The sequence below is a fragment of the Equus przewalskii genome, chromosome 3, assembly GCF_037783145.1.
Source record: "Equus przewalskii isolate Varuska chromosome 3, EquPr2, whole genome shotgun sequence".
NCBI lineage: Eukaryota > Metazoa > Chordata > Mammalia > Perissodactyla > Equidae > Equus > Equus przewalskii.
In genome coordinates this window covers 7828861-7855985 of record NC_091833.1, presented here as the reverse complement: position 1 = coordinate 7855985, position 27125 = coordinate 7828861, and the positions used below count along the sequence as shown (strand labels likewise).

The following is a 27125-nucleotide window of genomic DNA, read 5'->3' as shown; positions in this document are numbered from 1 at the left end:
ATTTAATAGGAGCAATTTGAGTATCTGGATTTACTTTGCACGTCTTGATGTTCAACCTGGGATGTTGAAATGACATTTTGTATGTGTGTAGCTTAAAAGGCCCTAGGAGCCTGGGTGATGGGATGGGGGTCCATGGACAGACTCAACCTCCCACACACACTCTTGTGTCCACTGCCAGCATGCTCCCCGCCTGCTTGCATAGAAGGACAAGTAGGACAGAACAGAAAATGATTTGGGGGATCTCAGAGGGTTACAACTTCTCCACGGCTTTGGTGACCTTCTAAAGTGAGAACTAAAGGCCAGCATCAATAGATCATGGGATGTGGCAAGACTTTGTGCAGTCCAACATTTTGGAGATGCTTATGTCTTTATTCTTGCTGAGGCCTGTCTGAGTCCAAAAGGTGAAGGTTTCACATGCAGAGAGCTTAGCCATCTTTGGAAAGGAGAGCTTACCTTCCACCCTCCCAGTGATTGCCTGGGAGGTTCCTTTTCAGAGTGACTCTCTTGACTTCTCCAATGACTTGCCTGCTCTGCTAGATTCTCCTTTCAGAAATGTCCTTTTGATCTTGTCATTCCCTGGATTAAAGCCTTTCAATGGCTCCCCGTTGTCCAGGGTGTAAGCCAGCTTTCCTTAGCTTGGCATTCAAGCTCTTCATCCTCTATTCACCCATCCAGCCCAAAAGACTTCCCCAAGAAGCCCTCAAACCCACTTTACACCACTGCTAATGTCCTCTCTTCTCTGCTTCTCCAAAACCTGCTCAACTGTTGATGCCCAGTATAATCAGGAGAGGTCACGGAGAGTTTGGTGCATTAGTATATATGAACTTTCAGGGTATGAAAACTTTGTCTAGTTGAGGTCACTGTATTCACCCAGATATCTATAATAAAATCTGTAATAGCAATTTGAGTTGCTGATCCCTTTCCAGAATATGATTCAATCTTCACTTTTATGGGCTGAAATTTTAATGTATCTTTCTGATTCACCCATTTATGTTTTTTATTCCTAAAAAGCTGAAGGAAATGTTCATAGCTAGCGCTAGGAAGCAGGGACTAGATTTACAACCAGACTCTAGAAATTTAAATCAAATAAATAGAAAAACTCGGTGTTTACCAAAATGAGCACACATTCCAAGAATTATGTGAGATCGTTTCAGATGCCTGCAAACAAACTTTAAATTATTTACGTAATGGTTAAATATTTGTTTTGCTGGTTATTGGGAAAAAAATCCCTAATTTCAAATCTGTGTTTTAATCTATATCACTTGGGGCAAGAATTGCTAGTTGTGCATTAAAGTCTGTCCTACCTTCTGTGATGCACAACCAGACCACATTTCCCAGTCTTCCTTGCAATTAGATTGGCCATGTGGGTAAGTTCTTTCCAGTGGAATGTGAGTAGAAGTGAGGAGGGCCACGTCCACATCTGACCCCTAATGCCCCTCCCCTGCCCCATGTTCACTTCTTCATGGTCCTCCCCTCTTCAGCTGACTGGAATCAACACCCATAACAACGACAGAAACCATGAGTTCAAGATGGCTAAACCACCAGGATCCTGATCAGTGGTCTGCAGACTGTCCTTTGGGCCAAATCTGGTCCACCATCTGTGTTTGAAATAAAGTTTATTGTAACGTGGTCATGCCCATTTGCCTGGTATTGTCTATGCTTCTCTTGCCACAACAGCAGAGTTGAGAAGTTGCCACAGAGAGAATATAACCCACAAACCCTAAAACATTTGTTATCTGGCTTTTTACAGAATAAGTTTTCTGACCCCCTGGTTAGATTCCTGAATGAGCATATGGAGGACAGCCACCTTGTTCACGTGAACAGCACCCCAGTTTATTACATAAGAGGGAAATAAGCCCCTGAAATTCTGGAACTGTTTGCTCCCATAGTCTACCCAATTCTCACAATACTTTCTTACTCAGCAGGAGCTAAGCTAGGCAGTCCCACATGATCACCGATGCAGATGACCTGACCGCCAGTTGTTTGTGCCGTGCTTAAGCCCACAGGGCAGTGTTCCCCTCTGACAGCCACTCCCAGGCCAAAGTTTCCCACAAGCGCTCTCCTTCCTTGTGTCCTTGGACCAGATCGACCTCAGGGAGTCCAAACACCTAATTACAGCCCAGCATTAAGGGCCTAGAGAGATGTGAACAGAATGAGATTTCTCCCCAGTGATTGGAATTTTAAAAAGAAGATCCCTAAAGCTCAAGGAAATGGCTACAGTAACAATGACCCTTGATCTGGCCAGTGCCTGGTCGCCTCCCTAGTGGTCATGATGGTGGAGAAGGTTGTTCCTGCCCTTCTCTTACTTACTGACCATCAACGGTTCCCTGTTCCCATTGAGTAACGTGATTTTGGGAGTACACTTTTGTAAAATAATTGAAGGTATTATTACTTATATGTCTTTCTTCACTTCTTATTTACCATCTTTTTAATTTTTAAAAATACAATGACTCATTTTCCATGCTTACCTTTAATTCACGGTAAGTTATACAAGTCTTCCATTTCTGAAAATGATGTGAGACTTCCTTTTTGAATGATTGTGTTAAAGTAAAAAGAATACCGTTACGAAATGGAAAAGTGCTAACAATACTGCAGATGGTACCCTGACATCCCCCAAAACATGACGTTATTATGAGAATCAAAATACATCAAAAATGACGTCAAAATAATATACAATAACTAAATATCATCAAAAAACATGATGTTCTTATGAGAATAACTGAGGTTCCAGAAACACTGCATGTGTCTAAGCTGCATTAGAAAAGATCCTAGGGTTCTTGATTCACAGAATATTGATCCACGGTGAACAGTGCATGAGAGATCGTCAACCCATAGCCACTCCCTGCCTCTCATGACTCCACTTCCAGAAAGGGCTCCCGAATATCACCCAGAGGGGTTCGCTGACCTCTGGTCTCCCAGTGCAGTGTTCTGCAGTCCAACAGACAGCTGGAGACAACGGTGCTTCACATCTGCCCCCCTCCATTGGCAGGAACGAATCTCACGAATCCAGTTAATGTGAGGGGGACGGGGAATGTGTTCCCGGCTGGGCAGCATTTTCTCACTGACAAGTGCACACTGGGAGAGAGGACCATGAAGGTAGAGCCAACAGCAAGCCCTCCACCACCTGGTCACCACCTCTCCCAGGAACCCCAGCACTCCTGGTTCCAACCATCCTTCCAGGCAGCCTGAGAATCCAGGAGGGGTCAGCAGGAAGACTTGGCACAAGGGGCAGACATGGAGGAGATCTTAGAAGAGAGAGGCCACCTGAGCTCACCCACAGAACCAAACATGTGCTTAAGGCCCAAACAAGGTCAGTTTCTCAAAAAGTTTTTAACACTGCCATAGAGTTGTTGAGAGTATGGGCCGCAATATTATGCAGCTTTTGTTCAATCCTCAGCTCTTCCTCGTACTTGCTGTGTGACTGTTGGCCAGTTCCTTGACCACACTGAGCCACAGGAGATAATAGCACCAATGCATTGGGTTATTTTGAGAACTAAGATCCTACAAACAAAACACTCAACCCAGTGTTTGCCACACAGTCGAATGTCTGACTGAATAAAAGCTGAAAATACAAATAAGCATAAACACTCACAATACTATAGCCAGCAAATGGCTATTGTAATACTAAATAGATGTATATCCTTCCAGAATTTTTCCTATGCAAATGAAGGTATATGTTTTTACTAACATGGGTATTACACATGACATGATTTTTTTTAAAAGTTTCTTTCTTTTATTGAAATATGATTTACATACCATAAAATTCACCTTTTTAATAAAGTGTGCAATTCAGCGGTTTTTGTATATTCACAAAGTTCTGTATCCTTGCCACTATCTAATCCGTAAACATTTCCCTCATGCCAAATAGAAACCTCATACTTATTGGCAGTCATTCCTCATTCTCTCCTCCCCTAAACCCTGGAAACATCTAATTTCTGTCCATGTGGATTTGCTTATTCTGGACGTTTCTTATACATAAAACCATACGATGTGGCCTCTTGTGTCTGGGTTCTTTCATTAGTGTAATGTTTTCAAAATTCAACCTTGCAATGAGTGAAAAGATTCTTGTTGTAACAAGTATCTATACTTCGTTTCTTTTTATGGTGAACAATATTCCATTGTTTGGATAGATCACATTTCATTTGTCCATTCATCAATTGATGGATACTTGAGTGTTTCCACTTTGTGTACAGGTTTTTAATGCTCCTATTTGCGTACACGTTTTTGTATGGACATGTTTTCAATTGTCCTGGGTAATAACCTTGCAGTGGAATTCCTGGGAGATATGGTAACCCTAATGTTTAATTTTTGAGAAACTGTCTAACTGTTTCCCAAAGCAGATACAACGATTTTACAACCGGGGCCGGCTCGGTGGTGTAGTGGTTAAGCTCGCACACTCCGCTTCGGTGGCCCGGGGCTTGCCGGTTCAGATCCTGGCTGTGGACATACATTCCACTCATCAAGCCATGCTCTGGCAGCATCCCACATAGAAGAACTAGAAGGACGTACAGATAGGATATACAACTATGTACTGGGGCTTTGGGGAGAAAAAATAAAAAGAGGAAGATTGGCAAAAGATGTTATCTCAGGGCCAATCTTCTCCAACAATAACAACAAAATACCTAAAGTACAAAAAATACCCCATTATTTTATAACGTGTTTTTTTCCCTTTCACAATAGATCATGACTGTCTTTCCTTGTCAATAAATAGCTGTGAGCGTCACTAGTTTGAGTGAATGCATTGTATGTCCTTAGCCAGCTGTACCAGTGTCTATAACGGATTCCCCATGGTTGGACATTTAATGATTCTATGAAACAGGCTTTGAGTATCTTGCTTGCATCCCCAGCAGGTAAATGACACTTTCCCAGGTGAACCCAGAGCACTTTGCATCCCTCAGTTTTGGTGCTTTCACATTACATTGCAATTCATACCCCCACACCCCATCTGTCTTAATTACTACACGGTGAACTACAAGAGGAGATGGAACATATCTTGAATTCATCTTTGTATTTATAACACCTAGCATAGTGCTAGGCTTGGTAAATTTTCGAGAATGAATGAATGGATAAATGGAATAATGAATAAATGGGAGGACAAATGGATGGATGCATGAATGAATGAATATAGCCAGGCACTGTGGTGGGATGGAATTCACTACTCTAAGAACCTTGTGCCCAAATATCCCTGCGTCTAGAGATAGTGAGTTCCCTGTCCCTGGAGGTGTGAGACAGGAAGCTCAGTCATTTGGCAGGAATATTGTAAAGTCAATTTAGGCAACAGAAGGGAGACTGGATGCAATTTAAGATGCTTACAAACCTGACAGCATAGAGCCCTATGAAATAGAAGCCCAGGGAAAAGAAGAGATAGGTTCTCAGTTCCCCAGCAGAGCAGCTGCAGGGCTGGGAGTTGCTGTAAAAGTTTTCAAGCTTGTTCTGGGAGCCCAAACCAAAGGCATCTGGTGCTTGTACCTGCCTTTGGGAAGCTCACAGTGCACTGAGGTTAGCATCCAGGAGAGGGGAAACCCTTATGTAACAAGTTGTTTGACCAGTCTGTGGCTGTCTGTAATGGCAGAGTTCATTCTGTGCTGTTTAGATAAAAGAGGGTAAACTCTAAGAGGCGGAGCATAAAGGATCCACAAAGCCCAGAGTGATCTTTGGAAGGGGAAATCTGTTCTGCCTGATTAGGCTATTGGCTGGGAGGGAGGGAGCTGAGGGGCGGGGCAGGGGCAGGGCTCTGGGGCTGACTGCACAGCCCCTTCCAGCAGCGCTGAGTCCTGCAGGTCCAGGAGCTGCTGTCCTTCCAAGATGTGGCTCTTCGCTCTGGTCCTGGTCTCCTTGGCCACCTCCACAGTTTGGGGTGAGTTCTTCTGAAATACAAACAGGGGGGCACCTTGGAAATGCTGGTCCAGGGGTGAGGTGAGGGAGACGACGTAGGACAAAGGTGTGACAGGTCCGGTTCTGCAGCAGCTGCCCTCCAGACTTGGATCGCCCAGCCCAGACCGTCCTCTCCAGGGGAGGATGAACACCTCGAGAATTCAGCTTATTTCCGCTTGATATTAGTCCAGATATGGCCAAATCATGGACAGTGGCTTAGCAGAATAGAATTATTCACTCTGGCTGAGAGGGTGCAGGCTCCGTCTCAGCTCAGCACTCACCAGCTGTGTGTCTTTAGGCAAGGTTCTTCACTCTCCTGTGCCTCAGTTTCCCCCTCTCTAAAATGGAAATGAACACAGTCTCTAATTCATTGGACAACTGTGAGGAGGAAATGCATTGTTGTTTCTACAGAGCATAGTTCCTGGCATGAAGAAAGTGCAAAATAAGGATTCATAAATAAAGGGTTTGTTCTAAAATAGCATACTAATAGAAATTTGAGGTATGGTAAGACCAACAGAGCAGGAGACGACTACCATTGAAAAGACAGTTTGTTACTCACAGTTCCCAAGGTGAGGGGCACACTACCACCATGGTGGGCCTCAAGGTGGGGCACTGGGCAGGTCAGGAGGCAGAGGAAGAGGGAGGAATTGTGGCTTAGAGTCTTCCTCCTGGGTGCTGCGGGAAGGAAGGGGTGAGGCAGAATAAGCAGGGTTAGGAGGGCAATCAAGAGGTGGGGCAGGATAAGCAGGTATAGGATTTGCACCCAAAGCAAAGTACTCTGGTGCCTGGGCTTGTCCACAGTTGTCAGGTACCTGATCCTGGAGTGATTAGAGCAGGATGACAGTTACCTGGCATGTAAGAGCCCCATGAAGAAGGCGGTTGGGGTGTGGGCTCTGGCAAGCTGGAAGGACCAGCTGATTCCTGCCTCTAGGGAGAGGTGGTCCCTCCAGGGTCAGCAAGGCCCCTGATGTCAAAGCATCTGATCAGAGAAACTAAAAGACACGGTTAATACAAGGGTGCAGCAAGGGACCTCAGAATACATCTGTGCCATTTGATAGATGGAGAAACTGAGACTCAGACACAGAAATGGACTTGTCCAAGGTCAACTGGAAAATCACAAGCTGGAATCTATCTGTGCCTCCTGAATCCAACACTGTCCTGACAGCCTAGGCTGCATCTGGGTTTTACCTTCTTTCTGCTGGTGTGACACCATGAGAGGCCTGGAACTGAGTGTAACTACAGAGTAACAGCCAAATCAGGACACATTATTCCCAATCAGCAGTCACCTCCTGGCAAGTCCATCCCATTTCCATCTTCAGAAAGTCCATAGTGGCTGCCTCCATCTCCTCAGCTTCCTCATCTGTAAAATGGGCATACGAACAACTACCTAGCAAGGCTTTTGGGAAGATTAATTTAGCGGACCTGGAATGCACATCCAGCACATAGGAAGTACTCAGTATACAAACATTACCTGTAACACACGTGGTAACTGCTGCTCTTACCACTATGGCTGATGCCTCTCACCCCATCGCCCACTTTGTCACCCTTGGCATCTGGCTTCTGTCCACTTCATCTCTCCTGAAGGTTAGCACTGGATATTCTTCTTCAGAACAAGTCTGGGTTATTCTTTCTGCTCTGGCCACACACTTTGAGGGAGATGCAGCCCTTTCGTCAACATCTAAAAGAGAGCAGTTGGGAGGACGAGAGGCTAGACATCATTTCCTACGAGGAACGCTGGAACCATCTGAGGACGGACAAGAGGAGGCCTGAGGGATGGGCAGGCTCAGGGGTCTGCAAGGCCGCTGCCACATGGGAGCTCAGGACGGGCCACAGCAGGTAGAAGCAGGGCTGATGTGGAAGCTGCAGGGGAGGAACTTCAGCTCAGCGAGGAAGAGCTGTCTGCTCCACAAGAACGGAACAGACGGGGATCTGACCCCAGTCTCAGCCCCTCTGGACGACCCTGCTCAGAGTCGCCAGAAGAATCCTCCTCAAGCTGATGGTGTCACTCTCCCGTACTCTAACGGTTCATTGCTGCTCATTTACCCACAGTAAAGCCCAGATCCTTAGCCTGGCATTCAAGGCCCTCCAAAACATGAACCTCTCTCACCCCAGGATTATTTTCCGCTCCCCGTAGACTCCCTCTGCCTCACATGGGCCATCACTCTTCCTTGGGCAGGCCTTGCCTTTTGCTGTCTCAGAGCCTCGCCTCGGCACATTCTCTTCTCTGCTCTATACCTTTATACCCCCTCGGCCATCTCCCCCTGCTCAGTCTCACCTAATGTGAGTTCCAGCTCCAAGGTCACCGCCTCCAGGATGCCACCAATCAGAAGGCCTCGCTCCCTCTTCTAACTCCTGGAGGACCCCACTGGTCCCTCTCTCAGGACACTGACCACTTTCTTCCCAGCAGTAGGGTCGAGCGTGTATGTGGCTCATTCTCCCCACAAGGCTCAGAGCTTCTGAGAAGAGGGGCCGCCTCTTGTCCATCTTCCCATCCAGCACGCAGCTCAGCACCAGGATCCTAGTGGATAACTGTCTCCAGGGATCCTGAGAGCGCAACCCAATGTCTGCTTCACTCCCAGCAGCTCTCCTTCTTGCATTTCCTTCTCACTTGATGCCGTTTTACCTCCATGTCCACTTTGCTCCTTAAGACAGCCCTGGGAGTTAGGAAGGACAGTTAAACTCCCCTCCCTTTTACATAAGAAGAAACTGAGGCCTAGAGAGTTGAGGTGACTCATTCAAGGTCACATGCTGAGAGTGGTAAGACCCCTGGAATCCAGGTCAAACCTTTCACTGCTAACCTGTCTCATTTCCTCTTGCTGTCCAGCAGGGCACCCATCCTCGCCGCCTGTGGTGGACACCGCGCAGGGCAAGGTCCTGGGGAAGCACGTCAGCCTGGAAGGATTTGCACAGCCCGTGGCCGTTTTCCTGGGGGTCCCTTTTGCCAAGCCCCCCCTGGGATCCCTGAGGTTTGCTCCGCCGCAGCCTGCAGATCCATGGCCCTTCGTGAAGAACGCCACCTCCTACCCTCCCATGTAAGCCGGGGGCTTTGGCATCTTTCAGTGGGTGTGTGCCTCAAAGTGACGCAGGAAGGAGCCAAGGCCATCCTCCAGGTGCCTCACACTTTGTTCTGGAATCCTCAAGATATCGTAGATCCTTAGAGACATTCCAGAACTCTCACGGCATTCTAGAGCCCTCTATTCAACACATGGTTATTGAGCACCTACTGTGTGCCAGGCATGCTCTAGGTCCTGGGATCCGTTAGTGAACACAACCAAGATCCTGCCTTCACGTAGCTTAGATTTAAGCAGGGGAAACAGCCAATAAAAAACATGCAAATTAATAAATGAGCTATGTAATGTGTTAGAATATGATAACTTTTTGGAAAAAAAATTAAAATTTGCTCACATGGGAGGGACCAGAGGTAGCAGTTCTGTTTATTCTTCTGTCTTGAACTTTGCTATAGTTGGCAAGTGGAGTAAGCCAGGCAGTGTGTGGATGAGGAGGGCCTGGGGTGTTGAGCAGGCAAGTTCTCAACTCCCAGATGTGTCTAGCTGCTCAGTCACAAGCAGAAGAGTGGGTCATGTGTCCTAGTCACCCTGGACAAGCCGGGCAAAGAGGACTTGCAGCTGCACCTCGGAGACACGAATGCCTCCATGCATCCAGTTAGACTTCATTCTTCTCAGCAAGGCATTTCTCGGAATCTCCAGGTTCCCACCTCTTGCCGTCTTTTCTTTTCTTTCCTTTTTCCTCTTCTCCCCTTTCTTCTTTCCTTTAAAAATAATTTTCACTGTTTTTATTTCTTGATTGTAAGTGTAATACATACTTATTACTGAAAAGTGCAGGAGTACAGGTAAGGAAAGGTAAGAGAATGAAAATCCTTTATGATTCCACCCCTGGAGAGAACTGCGGTTCATGTTTTAGGTTCTGCTCTTCCAGTCTTTCATGTGTTGCATGTTTTCTCTCTTAAAAATAGAACCACCCAACATTCTGCACCCAATTCAACATGGGGAGTTTTGTCCACACTAGCTGGAATTCAACTCAATTCAGACACTCTTTACCAGGAGGTAGTATCAGATGCTACGAGTTAAGAACTCAGTCCCACAGGACTGTCCTCTCCTTCAGATGCCCATCACAAGTCCAGGTTGTTATCTGTGCTTCTGATTGACCAGCTATAAATCAGACATTCCCATGGCACCCTCCTTGGGTTCCATTAATTTTCTAAAGCAGCTCACAGAACTCAGGAAACTGGTTGACTCGCTACATTACTGGTTTATTACGAAGCACATTAAAGAATATGAATCAACAGCAGATGAAGAGATTCCTAGGGTGAGGCTGTGAAGAAAGCAGCTTCTGTTCTCATGAAGTTTGGGTCTGGCACGGCGGCACAGGGGGGCGTTCTGGTTCACCAACCTGGATGCTCTCTGAGCCCTTGTCCATTTGGTTTTTTATGGATGCTTCCTTACATAGGCATGATTGGTTAAATCTTTGGCCATTGAACATTAATTCAACACCCAGCCTCTCTCCCTTCCCGAGAGGTCGGGGGGGGGTGGGACTGAGAGTTCCAGCCCTGTAATCACTGATGGGTTTCCTGGCAACCAGCCCACATCCTTAGCCGAGGTCCAAAATTCACCTGATTAATATAACAAACACACCTTTATGGCTCTCGTCTCTTAGGAAATTCTAAGGGTTTTAGGAGCCCTGTGCCAGAAACTGGACGACAAATAAATAGATATTTCTTATTATAAATCACAGTATCCCATCATGCTATACGGATAGTTTGGATGCCTTCTTTGCTCACCTTTAAGTATGTCATGAACGTCGTTCTATGTCATTAAATATCACAGTCTGACATTTAATAGCTGAGTTACCTCAGGGATTGAATCATCATTTATTTACCTGATCTCTTATTTGGGTCACAGTTGTTCTTAGTGTTTTTGATAATATATATAGCATGAATAATGAATAACCTATAGTTAAACATTTATTGAACTCACGAATATTTTTGGAGAAGTTCCAAGAAATGACTTTTCCAAGTCACACAATATGCACCTTTTATAAAATTTCCTTCCAGGAGTGTTCCAACTGTACTCCTTCCAGTAATGTATGAAAACCTCCATTCACTGCACATTTGACAATGCTTGAGGTTGTTTTAAAGAATGTGTTTTTGGCTAATGGATACGGAAAATAATAATAATTATTATCATAATTATGATATATATACTTTGGCTATTTATTTTGCATTCATTTGAATACCAGTGATGTTGAAGTGTTTTCTGCTTTTTTGACATTTGATTTTTTTACTTTATGAATATTATGCCCCTTGCTCTTAGTGATCCCAGAAATCTTCCTCCGGGTTGGAGATCAGGAAGTCGTCTTTTCAGGCCTGACTCTGCCTCCTGACAGCTGCGTCATCCAGGCACCTCAGTGCCTCAGCCACCTCATCTGCACACTGGGGGCGGTGACATCTGCCTTCTGCTTACATTGAGACTCAGAAATGTTGCTTTTAATGTCCTTGGAAATCTAAGCACTCCATAGTATGGATCTTTCTGTCTGTGTGAACGAAGGATCGAAGGATTTCAAACCATTCTGTGCCTCAGTTCTCCTGTATATAAAATCTGGGTAATAATAGGACCTATGTCACGGGGCTGCTTGAGGATTAGATGAGTTAATACAAAAGGAGTACACACCTGACACGCTGGGAGAACTAAGGAAATGTGACCAATTATACTCTACGCTGGACCTTCATGATCTGTTATTAGGGCAACCATTAGTGCTTGTCTGGGCTGGATGACGGTAGAATATTAGTATGTCAGGCCTGCAAGGCCCTTAAAGAAATCTCTCCCTTCTCCTAGAGCTGAAGATTGAGGATTAGAGCAGGGAAGGTATTCAACCAAGGTCACCAAGCTCATTAATGGCTAACACAGGACTAGAACACAGTTCCTTTAATGTTGTCCCACAAATATTTCTCCTGACATCTTGTCTGCCCTGAATTTCTGCCATTTGAGTGACTTTTCATGGTTTATGGAAGTCTCCTGGGACTAGAATGCCTGGTTTACCTGGTGGAGGAACATGGTCACCCTGCAGCCCACCACAAAGAGCCCAGCGGAGAGCCAGGCTGTGTCCAGGGAGTGCAGGAAATGGTCCTCTCCCAGGCGTAGACGCAGCCTCCTCTCCTTGACCCAGGGCAGCTCGAAGGCTCTGGGAAGGGGACAGGTGCCAGGCTTCCTCACTATACACAGTCCTGGAAGATCTTAGTGAGTCCCAGGGCCCCCACTCAGATCCTCAGATACCTTCCTGCTCATTCCAGTGTCTCAAGTGTGGGAAGAGCAACTCTGTTACAGGTCTAACCCTCCCAGTCCAAGGCCCGGCCTGACCTTAGGAGACATCTCGTTGCTCAGCTCTGACAGAACCTCAGGACTTCTTTCTCCCTTCCCCTCCCAGGTGCTCCCAGGACCCAGTGGCAGGGCAGATAGCCTCGGACCTCTTTACCATAAGAAAGGAGAACATTCCTGTCCAGTTTTCTGAAGACTGTCTTTACCTAAATATTTACACTCCCGCTGACTTGACAAAAAAAAGCAGGCTGCCGGTAAGTAGTGGGAACCACTGGTCAAGGCTGGTGAGTTCCAGCCCCCCAGGATCTTCTGGTGGAGACTGAAAGAGGACAACGACAGTTTGGGGTGGGGCCACCACCAGCCGTGTTTGTTTCAGGGCCCCAGGGCTTTCTTTACCCACCACAGCCAGACCTCGTGACCACAGGAAACGGCAGGGAATGAAAATTTTTCCCTTCTTGCCCTCTAGATTCTTTGGATGGCCCATTATTAAAGTGACACAAGACAGATTAACAGGAGAAAAACAATTTTATCTTCATAAGTACAAGAGGTTATCAAAATTTAAGCATCAAAGAAAGGACCGAAGCGAGGAGCATTTATACATTTTAGACAAAGAAAAAGTTATTTGTGAAGATTTGACAAAGCAAAGGGGTTTGGGTTGGAGTGAAAAGTTAAAGAGGAAGTGACAAAGGTTGTTCATACAGCCTTCTTGGCCTTGACTTCCCCATCTCTGGTGATAAGGACGCCTTTCACCCTCAGGTGCAGGGAGGGTATCCTTCACATGGGAGATTTATTTCCTGCTTTCAGGAGACAAACGAGGGTTAGAGTGTCCTTGCACTGGCTGTTTCCTAGGAAATTTTCTTAACTAAATTTAATTCCAAATAGTCAATATACTAAAATGGCATGTTTTGGGGTGGCATATTCTGCTCCCCTTCAACCTCAGTTATCCCATTGACAGACATAGGATCTTTTGGGGAGTTTGCTACACATCTGTAATGTATCTTTCCATTTTTCCAGGTTCTCTTGCATTATAGAAGAAGAATGATTACTCTTGGTTGCTAGGTTACGAATCTGATACCCAGAGCAGCTCATATACAATTTCCAACAAGGACAGAACTGAAGGAATCGTAGAGATAAGCCAACAACCCAACCCATCCTTTACAGATAGAGAAATTGAGGCCCAAAGAGAGGAAAGTGAGGTCACACAGTAGGGTTGGCACAACAAGAACATGAGTCTTCTGATTGTCATACGCTTGCTCTTTGACTCACACTAGGAAACTGAGCCTGTGTGTGGACTTTCCTCAGCACACAAAGAACCCTGCCTCACAGTGTCTCCTGATAAAAGTGTGGAGAACACAACGTGATGAATCCAAGAAACACCTTCTTTGGCCTTTGGCCAACTCTCTGGGACTTTTAGCTAATTTCCCTCCCTAATTCACCTTGGCATGGGCTGAAGACCCAGTGAGTCAGCATTTCCTGAATAAACAGAAGCCCAGAGATGGGGCCGGCTTCCAGATTCAGTGTGGAGGTTGGGGAAGGGTCTTCTGGAAAAGAAGGGGGTCCGTGGGGTGGAGAAGGGAGGGGTATGAGCTTCCTGGGTTCTCCCAGAACACACCTGGCATCATGCCCAGGAGAGGAGGAGGCATCTATGAACTTGTGACTAGAAGTGGCACTGCTCATGCTTGGCTCAAAGAGGTGGGACAAAACTTCACTCACTCATTCATTCGCTCATTCATTCATTCTTCCGTGTTGTACTCAGAGCGCCACACACAGAGCTAGAATTGGGGGTTAGGAGGAAGGAGGAACGTACAACCATTGCCAAGCAGCCCCTGCCTTCGAGGGTCTCACCATCTGGGCTGCACAGATGGACACTAACTTCATCAAATCTCTGCTGCCCCGACCTTGGCTCAGCCTTCACTCAGAGATGACTCAGACTCAGCCGCTCCACCTGGAGGCAGGCGGGGATCGGAGGTTTGGGAGGAACAGGGGCTCTGGAACCTGCAGGCAGGAGACCTCTAGTTATGGACACAGTTCCTGGAACTTTAGGGCACAGGTTTAAATCCTGGTTCTGCCTTTTAATTGCTGAGACACCTGGCTCTTTTCCCTCAGAACTGGAGTAATCACGTATAAATATTCAGTGATGACCGTCAGGCTATATCTCAGGGCCTGCCGAGGTATCCAGGACAGTGCTCCTGACACGTCACTTAGAGCTGGCCAAAGGCAAGATCTTCCTCCTTCCCTAACAGCCGACCTACTGCACCCTGGACATTGGCTGCAGTGTGCTGGGTGGCCCATCATGTGGATCTGGAGCCAGACCGCCTGGGTTCAAGTCCCGCTTCCACCACTTATTAGCTGTGCGACCTCGGGCAGGTTAAGTGCCTCAGTTTCCCTGTCTGTTAAATGGGGCAATAGCAGTCCCTACTTCATGGGTGGTTTAATTTTAAATGCTGAGTATAGTACTTGGCACATAGTTCGTACTATGAGTTCCTTTCTTTAAATAACAAAATTCTTACAATATTATTATTTTAGCTACTCTCACTTCCTCGCTATGTGAGCTCATTAAATGCAAGAGCCATGTCTTGTAAATTGTTGTGTCCACTATGATCCTTAATTCTTATCACAGTCCCCAGCACATAGTAGGTCTCAGATCATGTTAGTCAAATGACTGAGGACTTCTTGGAGGACGTGGTTTTTAGGTTGTGCTTTGGAGGATTGGTGGGATTTGGGGATGTAGAGAAATCGGGAGGAGGCAGAGCAAAGGCATATCAGGAAGACATACCACTCGGGGCATGTGCGCTTCTTGAGATAATCATTCACGCATGAGAGAAGTTTAATTCACTGCATAAGAGACTCGTAAGATAAAGCTGAAATACAAGGGTTGTGGCATGCAGAATGTTCTGAGCTGAGGGAGGGGTCCACGGACGAAGGTGAAAGGAGTGTTGGGGAGAAGATGACACCTATAGCCTTGACTGTTCCCATGACGGTGTTCTGAGCATGAAGAGCCCTTGTAGAAGGTGGCACTGAGGCTGGGAAAACAGGCAGGGGCAGCCAGCATGCATTGAGTGGGGTGGTAGCCTGGAACCCAGATAGGAAAGGGGGGAAGGAGAGTGACAGATTGCTTCAACTTTGTGGGACACTGGTGGACTTTGGGTAAGGGCCTCCTTGAGTCATGGCTAAGAGATAGACGACCAAACCAGACTTCACCGTGGGGTCCTTCTCAGATCTGCTGCTTATAAGCGGTGTTGTTACTTCCTCCTTATCCAGGTGATGGTGTGGATCCATGGAGGTGGTCTGATGGTAGGTGGAGCATCAACCTATGATGGGCTGGCCCTCTCTGCCCATGAAAACGTGGTGGTGGTGACCATTCAGTACCGCCTCGGCATCTGGGGATTCCTCAGGTAAGATATTGGACTTCCTCACTGTGCATTGGCCCCCAAAGCGAGGGTACTAGGACCCCACTCTTGTCATGTCAGCTCTCAAGGGGATCTTTACTAAATTCCCTAGTGAGGCACCCAAGTCCCTTCATAACTGAGCTACACCTCCCTTCTCATTCCCCAGCCACACTGGTCCGCTTGCTTCTGAGCTTTTGCATAAGATGTTCCATCTGCCTGAAATATCTATTCTTTCAAATTTTTATTCATCCTGTAAGATCCTACTCAAATGTTTGTTGCTAGTGCTTTTGAGTCAATTCTGTCTCCTGGTGACCATGTAAGGAAGAGACAGAAGCTGCCCGATCTTTTTGCATCATCCTCTCATCTTCTGGTGCTGTATCAGACAATGTTCTGCTGCTATTTATGAGGTTTTCATGGCCTATGTTTTAATAAGTGTTTGGCTAGGTCCCACTTTCTGGTCTGCCTTGGTCTGGAAACTCTGCTGAAACCTGTCTGACATGGGTGACCCTACTGGTATTTGAAGTACTGGTGGCAGAGCTTCAGCATCACAGCAACACACAGCCGCCACATTATGGCAACTAACAGACTAGTGGTGTATTTCCCTGACGAGCAAACAAACCTGGGATGCAACGGTGAGAGTACTGAATCTTAACCCCTAGAACACTAGGCTGGATAACTCACGTTACCTCCTCAGAAATGGTCATCTCCTTTTCACCTGTGCTGCCCCAGCACTTGCAACGTGTAAATTGACAGTTAGCATCAGCACAGCAGTTATAGGCTTACACATCTTACCTCACGGGAAAGTGAGGAAGGAGCAGATTTATGGTGGGAGCTCAGTGAATGCTTGTGGGTGACGGAATGGGTGGCCAGAGCTGGGAGGTTGTTGCAGCATCTGATCTCAATGCACAGTCCTCCTAGGGAAAGTCAGGTCCACTCATCCCATTTCCTTCTGCTTTTGGGGCACCCATGAGTCAAGGCTAGAGTCTTCTCCATTGAGCCTCCATGGAAGCAGGAACCAGGTTTCCTGAAGGACATAGTTGATAGCAGCATTTTCTGAATGCACCAGCCCCAGGACCTCTGATCCTCAGATAGCTGATGGGTGGACTGGTGGAGGGGTGGACTCCTCACTGGAAAGACCTATGGAGCTGGAGTAGAGTTATCCCAGGTGAGTCATGACTCAGGATATATTGCCTTCATTAAGACTGCTCATCTCTTCCACCCATGGCCCGTTTCCCTGCTCCCCATTACAGTCAAACTGCTACATTAGTGCTCCCCGCTTCCTCTCCTCCCAGTCTCTCCTCAAACCTATGTCAATCAGGTTTTCACTCCGACCATGCCACCAGACTGTTGTGGTCGAGGTCACCAATGACCCACCAGCTCTTGGCCCAACCTTGGCCACACACCGTCTTGGCAACATCCACACATGATGGGTCACATCCTTTTGAAATACTTTCTCTCTTGGGTCCCGGCCGCCTCCTACCTCCTGGACTGCTCCTTCTCAGCACCGTCACTGTACCCTCCTCCTCCCTTTCCTCTTGCCTGTGTGTGTCTCCCTCTCCATCGAACACTGGTGTCCTAGTGACCTCAGGGGGCACTTTCACAGTCCTTATCCCCAATTTCTTCTTTGAAACCCAGAAGGACATCATTAACTATCTCCTTATCCCTCCTGCTGTCTCCACTGGACATCAAAGGGCATCTCACACTTTACTTGGACAAACTAAACCCTTGACTCCCACTGCCCCTCCCCCAAAATACTCCTCCTTTCCCCACAATGTTCCCTGCTCAGCTGCTGGCAATTCCATCCTTCTGCTTTCTCAGGATAAAAGCCTTGTGGTCAGCCTTGACTCTTCTATTTTTCTCACATCCCATATCCAGTGGACGAGAAAATCCTCTGGTTCCACCTTTAACATTCATTCAGAATCTCAGCCACTTCTCGTCTCCTTCTTTGCACCCACCCTAATCTGAGCCCTCTGTGCCTCTCACCTGGATTATTGTAACAACCTCCACTTTTATAATCCTGCTACTTTTATGCTCTGTTTGATCTGCACAGTAGCCAGAGTGATCATCTAAGACACAGACGGAGTTATGACCTTCCCCTGCAGTGACTTCCCCCTTACTTACAATGACATCCAGTCCTTACCAAGTCCCACAGGGCCCTCTCTAGCAGCATGTCCTATACTCACACTTTGTTCACTGAACCCCGGGATCTCTGCACTTGCTGTTTCCTCCACCCGGAATTCTCTTCTTTGGATATTTGCAAGGCTCTGTGCTCACTCATTCAGTTCTCTACTCAAATGCCACAGCCTCAAATAGTCCTTCCCTGGTCATGTGGTCTGAAATAGGATCCTACTGCCCCACCTCTGCCATTTCTCTTACCAGGTTTTGTTTTTCCTGAAAGCACTTTCACTACCTGACATTAGATTCTATGCTTATCTCTTTATTTGTTTGTGATCCGTAGTGTGAGCTCTACGTAGTGTGAGCTCTAGTCAGAGGCTTACTTTTTTTGCTCTCAGACTTGTTCCTGGCTCTTAGAACTGTGTTTGCACAGAGCAGACACTCAATAAATAGATGCCAGATGAAGGAATGTAGAACCCACGACGGAACAATGCTACAGGAGAGGAAGGCAAGTGGAGAGCCCTGGGTCAGGGCTGTGGAAGCCCTGTCTCATTCCAGAAGGCTCACCAAGAGTTCCCAGCTGAGTCTGTGGTCCTGAGAGCCCTGCTGTGACATCTCTGTTCCCACTCCACCCTGTTCTCTTTCTCACAGCACAGGGGACGAGCACAGCCCCGGAAACTGGGGTCACTTGGACCAGGTGGCTGCATTGCACTGGGTCCAGGATAACATCGCCAACTTTGGAGGGGACCCAGGCTCCGTGACGATCTTTGGAGAGTCAGCAGGAGGTGAAAGTGTCTCTGTTCTTGTAAGTGTTCCTGGCCCTCTTGTGGCTGTGGATGGGACTTAGTGGAGACCAATCAATCTAGCCATGGGCACCTTTATTCACAAGACCTAGATTCAAAGCTGAGTCCACACTGCACAGCATCGGATGGTAGAGAGCTAATGGCCCAACTCTCCTTGACCCCCAGGAAGCTCAGAGCTCAAACAGCATCCTGGGGCCATAAAAATGTTCAGCCACACCTGCAACATATCTCATTTTCTAACTTGGTTGTGCTCTCTCTCGCCTTCTTAATCATTTTCCCATTAGGGCTCATCTCACTTCTCTTGGGATGTAGGGGTGGGAATACATTATGAATAAGAGGAGGCAACCTTAAAGGTTGGTCAGAGTGTCATGGTTTGTCTTACAGCCATATGCATGTGAAGGGGACACGGGCACAAACATCGGGTCAGGGGCCTCCTCTGAGATGGTCTGACTGTTTCTCCATGCTCAGAGGGAAGGCAGTAGTCCCTGGGATATCTTGCTAGTGGTAGTGGGGCTGAGGGAAGAAATGGTGGAAAACCAGACTAGAAGGTGCTAGGAGCTGTAAGGAATCCTCCAGCTGCCTCACGCTTGAGCAGAGGGTCAGCACTATTACTGTTTGTTTTTGGGGGGTTTTTGTTTTTTTGGGGGGGGGAATATTGTCCCTGAGCTAACATCTGTGGCAATCTTCCTCTATTTCGTATGTGGGATACCACCAAAGATGGCTTGAGGAGTAGTGTGTAGGATCACACCTGGAATGTGAAGTAATGGAAATGCAGAATCAGAGCCATGTCTTTAAAGTGTTGTTAGGAATTCCTAAGCATCTTTCAGATACCTTTGATTGTTTTAATCAGCGTGCACGCCGCACACATCCTGTTCTGTCCCTCGCTCTGTGCTCCTGGCTGCCTCCAGCTGAGGGAGGTTTTCTTGGAGAATCGGGTCCTGGGGTCAGCCTGGAGAACAGGCCAGGCCAGGACCTGTGATGTCCACTGAGCCCCAGGGTCTCCAGGGGAGGGGCCAGGGCAGAGCTGTGGATGAGACTAGCTCTTCAAGACCCCTGCTGTGAGCGTAAACTCTCTTCGTCTCTACTTTCCTCCCAGGTGTTATCTCCACTGGCCAAGAACCTCTTCCACCAGGCCATCTCTGAGAGTGGTGTGGCCTTCACTGCTGGCCTGGTCCAGAAGGACTCGAAGGCCGCAGCTCAGGTGAGTCTCACAGTGGGACGCCCCTGCACCCTTAGCTCTGCTCTCCTGGATTCGTCAGGGTTCTTTCTTGTCATGGGATCCAGCTGACATCCTCAAAGCATCACAGTAGTGAGAATGCCTGGGTGGGAAGGGCAAGGAGACACGTCACCCAACCTCCCAGTTATCCAGCTGAGCAACCTGGGGCAGGGTGTGTCAGCAGCTGGCCAAGATCAGAGAGTGATGGGGCAGAGCTGGACTCAAGCTCATGATTCTGGACTGCCAGCACTGTGCACTTTCCAAGGACCACACTTCCCAAAGTGTGCCAAGGTGGGGTGCCAGGCCAGAGTGGGCAGTGGAGTGTCACTGTGTGTTGTGTCTCTCAGGGTCTCAGTTCTGGTGAACCCACTTTCAGCATGTGAGCCTGGAGGGGTTCCTCTCTGAGGGGCTTGTGACTGGGGGTGGTTCCTTGTGACTACGGGAGAATTCACTCATTGATCCATTTATTCATCAATGAATAATTTTGATATACCCAATATCTAGCAACCTTAGGAAGCTTTCATTCTAATGCAAGGCACAAATTATTGAAAACATAACCAAACAAATTATAAAATGTTAATAGTAACAAGAGCAATAATGGAGAGATACCTGGTGTCATGACAGAATCCAAAAGGAGCAATTAGTCCATGAGTAGGGGAGGGTATCAGGAAAGGCTTCCTGAAAAGATAGTCAATGAGTTGAGATCAGAGGGATGGGCAGTAATTTACTTGGTGAGAAAAGAATATTTCAGGAAGAGGCAACAATATGTGCAAATGTCCTGTGGCATGAGGAAGTATCTCGAATGAGAGAATGAGACAGGCTGATGTGACCAGAGCAGAAGGAGCAGAGGGAACCTGGAGTGAGCTGAGGATGGGGACATTGCGGGGGCTGCACAGGACCCTGGTCAGGACTTTGTCTTTATCTGGAGACTGTTAGGAAGCCAAGGAAGAGTGAGCCACAGGAGGCTCAGCTGAGGAGAGCCCGCTGGAGTCGGTGATCTGGGGCATTTACGTAGGGCTGTGAGAGCTGGTTTCGAGGAGCAGTGGGGGCACCAGCCAGACTTAAAGGGGCTGGTGAGTAGGAGGAAAGGAAAGGAAGACATCAAGAATTTTTAGAATTTTTTAGAATGTTTTTCAGAATTCTCTGTTCATACACACTGCAAGTCCACCTGACCGTCCTTTAGTTTTAAGGGGGAATATATTTAAGGGAAACAGAGGTGGCAGAGATGGGACTGGATTTCGCTATCAAACTGGAATAAGACATTGGCAAAATGAAGGGAATCTAAGACACTTATTCTCTCTCTCAGTCTGTCTCTCTCTCTCCTCTACTTCTCTCTGTGACTTTTTATTTATTCAACAAATACATCCTGAGTATTGATTCTGTGTCAGACACTGTACTAAGGCTCTGGGGATCCGTGCACACTCTCCATGGCCCCGCCATTGTGGTGCCTGCCTCCTCTCCGTCTGCATCTTCTCCTCTGGTCACTTTGTAAGTGACTTCCCTGAATCCAAATGTCTAGTAAGTAGATGAGCTGAGATGTGAAACAGGACAGAGTGATTCTGGACTCTATGCTCTTAGCCCCACTCCCGCAGCCTCTTCTTCGATGTTCAGCTCTGAGATCGTTGTGCCCGTTCTCACAGAGACAAGGCAACAGAGACAGAGGCTGTGTAATGGGCATGACTGGCACCAGGACCCACACCTGCTGGTCTAGAATACTTTCTGCCACCCCTGCTGCCTTTAGAAATTGAGGTTGGGATGGAACAGCTCTTTATTGACCAATGGAAGAGACATGGCTCTGAATTCTGCTGTCACCTGTGATCTCTGCAGCAAATTGCTGTGTTTGCTGGGTGCAAAAGCACGACCTCGGCTGTCATTGTTCACTGCCTACGCCAGAAGACAGACGACGAGCTCTTGGAGTTGTCGCTGAAGATGGTAGGTGCACCCATTCTCGTGGCCACACTAGCCCCCACCCTGTAAACTTGGCCGCAGGTTTCACCATTTCAGCTGTCCCCTCACCCCGGAAAATCTACCTGTGACAGTGTCTCACCTCTCAGGAGCAGTGTCAGCCTCTGAATATGAATGGGGAAATTCTTTTTTTCTTTTCTATCATGAAATATCTCAATCATCAACAAAATCAAAAAAAATAACATAGTGAGCATTGTGTAATAATCCTGCAGCTTTGTCAAATCTTATCATTTTGCCTATCTTACTTTCAGATATATTTTTAAGAACTAAACATTCCACATTCCCAGAGGTAACTACCATCCTGAATTTGGGGGATGGGGACATTAAAAAAAAGATTTCCGGAAAGGTGGACACAATTTATCTTGACTCATTTAGAAACTGCCTCAATTACAACCTAGTGGTGGCTTCTATATTTTCGAGACTCTACCTCAATTGTGATTCTAGGATAACTACACATCCATCCATTTATCCATCCATTTATCCATTCATCTTCTTATTTTCCATCTATATGTCCACCAATGCATCCAATTCATCAATATCGTTTCATCAATTTAATGTCAATGTATCCATAACTTTCATTCATGTATTATTAATCATCCTGCCACCGTATGTCCTCATTCCATCATCCATCTCTCTAAAATCAGTTATCCATCTATCTCCTATCCACAAGTTATCATCCATCTAGCCACTTATCCATCCAATTCACCCATATGCCATGTATTAATAAACTCCATCAATCCATCCATCCACTTGTCCATCCATCTATCCATCCATCTACCTGTGCTGAGTGTATGACTGGGTAACAGCAAGGGTTATGCACACGAATTGGATGCACTGCCTGCTACAGGGAACTATTCAATGAAAAAAACACTCATATACGTCCTGGGTCAAGTGTATTGGGAGTACAGAGAGGGGAACCATTCATTATAGTCACAAGGATACTTCACAGAGAAGATGACATTTGAGGATTTATGGATGCCTATTGCAGTGGGTCATCACAGGGAAGCTACGGCAGGACAGGTGCCTAGAGAATGCAGCATCCAGGGACAAGAGGAAATCTTCCCTTTGTGGGAGAATGGTGTGAATGTGAGCCCAGGAGTAGCCTGAGCCCCCGGACTCTCTGTCTGCACCCTGGGCTCCTGAGGATACTCCTGGACCCCCAGGGACAGCATCTAGGGCTAGACTCTGCTTTATTTCCACGGGTTGAGTCCAGTGTGACCCTAAAATTGGATCCTGGGTTTTAAGGCTCAACTAAGGTGACCAATGTGTTCAAAGAATTAAAATAGAACTTTTTTCTCATGCCTGGAAAGAGGCAACTTTATTTTTGCAATTCTCCATGTGGCACGAGAGGACCTCTCATTTAAGAGTTGGTGATCCGGAGATAACCCAGAGATCAAAGAGCACATGTCTTCTTAGATCTTCTGAGATCACGTGGGAGAGTTCCCATGACTACGTACTCCCCTCAACACACACACACACCTGGATCATATGGCTACAACCCATAATAGAGGGATCCTTACTGCTCACTTCCTCCACACTGATCGACTTGTTAGCTACAGTGTGCAATAGTGCAATCTTGTGAACACACAGCATAGAGAAGCGGAGGGTGGGGTGAATTTCCGTGAGCTTCAGTGAGTCAGGACTTGCCAATGCGAGATGAGCCTAGAGCAGAAAAAGGAATGCATTGTAACAGACTCTTCAGGTAACTACCTGAAAACTAAACTATAGTTCAGGAGTAGATGGCTTCAGCATGGCTGAATTCAGATGCACATATGATATTGATAAGAATCTGTCTCCAGCCCAAAGTTTTTTATCTCTCAGCGTAGACTTCACTCTCAGGCAGGTTAGTCCCCGGGGGGATAAAGACAAGAACACACTCTAGACTTACATCCTATCTGCTTAGAAACCTTCTTTCCAAATAATTCCTGCAAAACTTTTGGCGTAAACTCTATTGAACTGACATAGGCATGTGCTCATTACTGAAATCTTCTCTGGTCAGGGAGATGGGGCACCTCAGGTCACATGTAGATGCCTGGATTCATGGACTGAGAATAGAGAAGGGGGAGGTCCCTCAAAGGAAAAAGAGGGTGCTGTTGCCTGGGGAAGCAAGAATGGGAAATGGATGGAGGGCAGGGCAGGCACCACCACAGACATCCTCTCCAGAGCCCCCTCCTGCATCCTATGCCTACAACCTGTGCTCATGCCCAGGGCAGCCAGGGTCAAGCTTTTCTCCAGGAAGCCCTCTCACCCACATCCTCTGCCTTCGTCTTCACGGAAATTTCTCAGTCTTGACTTACTTGGAGAACCCAGAGACATAAGTACCTTTAGTTTCTTGATTATAGGTTTTAAGTCTTGACACCTTCAAGCTCCACTTAAATAGGAATGAAAGAGTTCCCCTTGTGGACTTATAGTAACGTCCTGTGTTCATGCTGTTGAGGCCCAAAGAAGGGTTGTAACTTGCCTGCATAACACAGCCAGGAGGACTATAGGTAGGACTAGAACCCGATCTTCTGAGTCCCACTCCAGTGCTCCCGTTCATTAACTCTGTGCCCCTGAGACCAGCCTAGCCCTTGTTTTTTACAGTTCTTGTTCCAAAAAATGGCTACTTTAGAGAGAGCTGGACTAGAACCTTCCACCGTGGGGAGATGGAGATAATTGGTTAAGGAGTTTCTTCAGGAGCCTTCATTGAGGAGCCCAGATCTCCTCCTGGAGGCTGCAGGGCTTGTTAGCTGTGCAAGCTGCACTGTCTGCAGGGCCATCAGGAAGGGAGCCAAGAATCTCAGTCCTGAGGACTCCACCCTCCTCCCAGCCAGGAGGAAACTCCAGCAGCATCCTCCCCATCTCCTTCTTCCTCCTCTCCTGCCCTCTAACATGTTTCCAGATTCCAGTGGCATTACCTCTGCAATGACTCACATTCCTGTCGTCTCTGCTCTCTCCCTGGGGAGGGTAGCACTTAGCTTAAAAGGTGTTGCAAGGATTAAATGAGATTCCCTGTCATTCAGCAAATATTTAAGTAGCACTTACTATGTACCAGGACCAGATTCAGGAACTGGAGATATAGCAGTGAAACAGGCACAATAGACGTAAATCCCTGCCTTCTGGAGTGAGGGAAGAAACCTTAACAGACAAATAAAATACATACTGTGTGTGATGTTGGTCAGCATTAGGGTGGAAAAGTAGTTTGGAAATGGGGCTGGAGTTTGCCAGTGATTTGAATTGGCAAGGCATGATTGGGAATACTCCATGAGGAGGTGACATTTGAGCCCAGTTCTGGAGGAGGAGAGGAAGCCAGCTGTCAGGAACGGAGGAGGAAAAGTGATCTAGGCAGTTTTCTAGAGGGAAGAGCAGCTGTAAAGGCCCTAGGCAAGAGGCCAGTGTGGATAGAGTGGAGGGAAAGAGGAACAGGACTGAGGCTGAAAAGGGAATGGGAGGTGGGGGTGGTCCTTTAAAGGACTTGGATTTTGATTCCAAGTGTGATGGGAAGTCTTGGGAGGGTTCTGAACAGAGGAGGGAGTGACCTTGGCTGTTACAAAGGGCTCACTGATGTCTGTGTTAAATGAAAGGTGGGGAAGGGGCAGAGCAGATGCAGGGACAGCAGCTGGGGGACCCTGGGCAGGAACAATCCAGACAAAGGATCATGGCAGCCTGGACTGGCCCACAGCAGAGTGGGTGATGAGAAGGGCTTGGCGCCTGGATATTTTTGAAGTAACATCCAACAGGATGTGCTAGTGGACAGGATGTGGGGCATAAGAAAAGGAGAATGGGTGAAGCAGACCGTGGGTTTCTGACTTGAACCAGGGGATGCAGGAGCCCCACACAGGGCAGCCACTTGCAGCCACTCTGTACAGCAGGCATCACTGCCATTTCTACTGTTGCTTGTGTCCGTCAGCCCCGCTGGACGCCACCCTGATCGGGCCCTCGTAGTCTGTCTCCTGGGCTTTCACTTCCACCTCTACACTCTCTCCTAGTCCTATGCTCCACGGTGCAGCCAGACTTACCCTTGTGGACCCAGGTCAGGGCATGTTGCCCCTTCTTAAAAGACTGACCCTCCTTACAAGACAAGTCCCCTAACCTCCATGGAGTTATCCTGCAAAGCATATCTGAGCCCCTGCTCTGTGCCGGACATGGTGCAGAAAGTTGCCGCACTATCTGTTCTCTCTGTCCACACCCCACAGCCTTCCTCCAAGCCCAGGGCTCCCGGGGTCTGAGGTTCCTGGGATTAGTGCTGCACACTGTCACCTTGTCACTGTGCTCATGCCATTCCCACTGTTGGAATACTGTTCACTCCCCAGGCCCACTGCAGATGGCAGGCACCTCCCCCATGTGGGATGCCCTGTGTCTTCCTCCCAGAAGGAGATGCTCCTCTAGGCGCCTTCCCACAGCAGCCCTTTCTGAACTGCACAGCCTTTCGAAGAGAGCAGTGGTGGCTCCCAGATCCTTTGTCCCTATTGTCAGCCATATTGCATTAGGACGTGGGCCCTTGTCCTGCTGAGTCTGATTCATTTGACAGAGCTTCTCTTCTGCAGCCAGAACTTGCCCATTGTTGACCCTTTCAGAGCAGATGTAGGTCCCTGGTCTCAAAGCCTGGGAATTGTCCAGTTTCACCTGCCATCCAGGGGGGAATATGACACACAGCATGTGCAGATGGAAATAAGGTCCATGGAGCTGATGTCTATGTGAGGGGTCTGTAACAACACCTCTAATGAGTAATAGCTAATGTTTATCCAGCCCGTTCCAGGTACTAGGTACTGTGCTGAGCATTTTGCATGTGTTCAACCATTTAAGCCCCACAACAATGTGTGTTATAGATGAGGAAAGTGAGTCACAAACAGGTGAAATTATTTTCCCAGGTCACCAGCTAGTTACTGGCAGAAGCAGGTTTCAAATCCAGATAGTCTGGCTCCCAACCCATGCTTTTAACAATTTCTGTGACCAAATATGGAACATTCCTGTACCCAGAACCAGCTTCCCAGGTGCTGACGTGTAAGTCAGGCTCTGCAGGATTTGTGGCCATGTAAATATTTTCCTTCAAAGGTAAAACCTAAAACTAAGACATTTATCCACACAACGCGAGCCCATCCCTGATTCTCTTTCTCCTGCTATTGCTCTCTGATACGGAGCCAAGCCTCAGTCTAGGCACCTGGAGTGATGAGGAGCTCACTGCCTCCTTGAAGCAAACCTTTCATCAAGAATATCTCGTGTTTAAATATAGAGACATAGACACAGTCACTTGTCATTAATCATGAATTCTGTTTTTGTGAATTCACCTACTCACTGAAATTTATTTCTTACTCCAAATCAATATTCAGGGCACATTTTTGGTCATTGATGGACGTGCAAAAAGTGGCAGAAAGTGAGTCACGTGATGACACGTCCGTTCCCATCTGACATCCAACAAGGCAACACACCGTCTTCTGTTTCATCTCTCATA

General features: G+C 47.3%; 1 protein-coding gene and 2 long non-coding RNA genes across 4 annotated transcripts in view; 1 reads left to right on the top strand and 2 right to left on the bottom strand.

Moving 5' to 3' along the window:
- Positions 1-4989: 4989 nt before the first annotated feature.
- LOC103553188 (uncharacterized) lies at positions 4990-8797 on the bottom strand. The gene is made up of 7 exons (XR_011538441.1): positions 8659-8797; positions 8150-8528; positions 7346-7552; positions 6723-7234; positions 6434-6549; positions 6156-6212; positions 4990-5867 (listed from the first exon to the last, which is right to left on the bottom strand). It is a non-coding gene; the product is annotated as an uncharacterized lncRNA (long non-coding RNA).
- Positions 5694-27125, top strand: part of LOC103553189 (liver carboxylesterase-like) — a 31539-nt gene continuing 10107 nt past the window's right edge. Inside the window, exons 1-7 of one of the 2 annotated variants that reach the window (XM_070613674.1) lie at positions 5694-5857; positions 8702-8906; positions 12316-12460; positions 15468-15601; positions 18362-18515; positions 19610-19714; positions 21557-21661. In XM_070613674.1, the coding sequence (XP_070469775.1) occupies positions 5806-5857; positions 8702-8906; positions 12316-12460; positions 15468-15601; positions 18362-18515; positions 19610-19714; positions 21557-21661 (900 nt within the window). In that variant the 5' untranslated portion in view covers positions 5694-5805. Of the gene's footprint in view, positions 5858-8698; positions 8907-12315; positions 12461-15467; positions 15602-18361; positions 18516-19609; positions 19715-21556; positions 21662-27125 lie in introns of both variants that reach the window. The other variant, XM_070613673.1, reaches the window with a different exon arrangement.
- LOC139082447 (uncharacterized) lies at positions 12713-17896 on the bottom strand. The gene is made up of 2 exons (XR_011538454.1): positions 17779-17896; positions 12713-16740 (listed from the first exon to the last, which is right to left on the bottom strand). It is a non-coding gene; the product is annotated as an uncharacterized lncRNA (long non-coding RNA).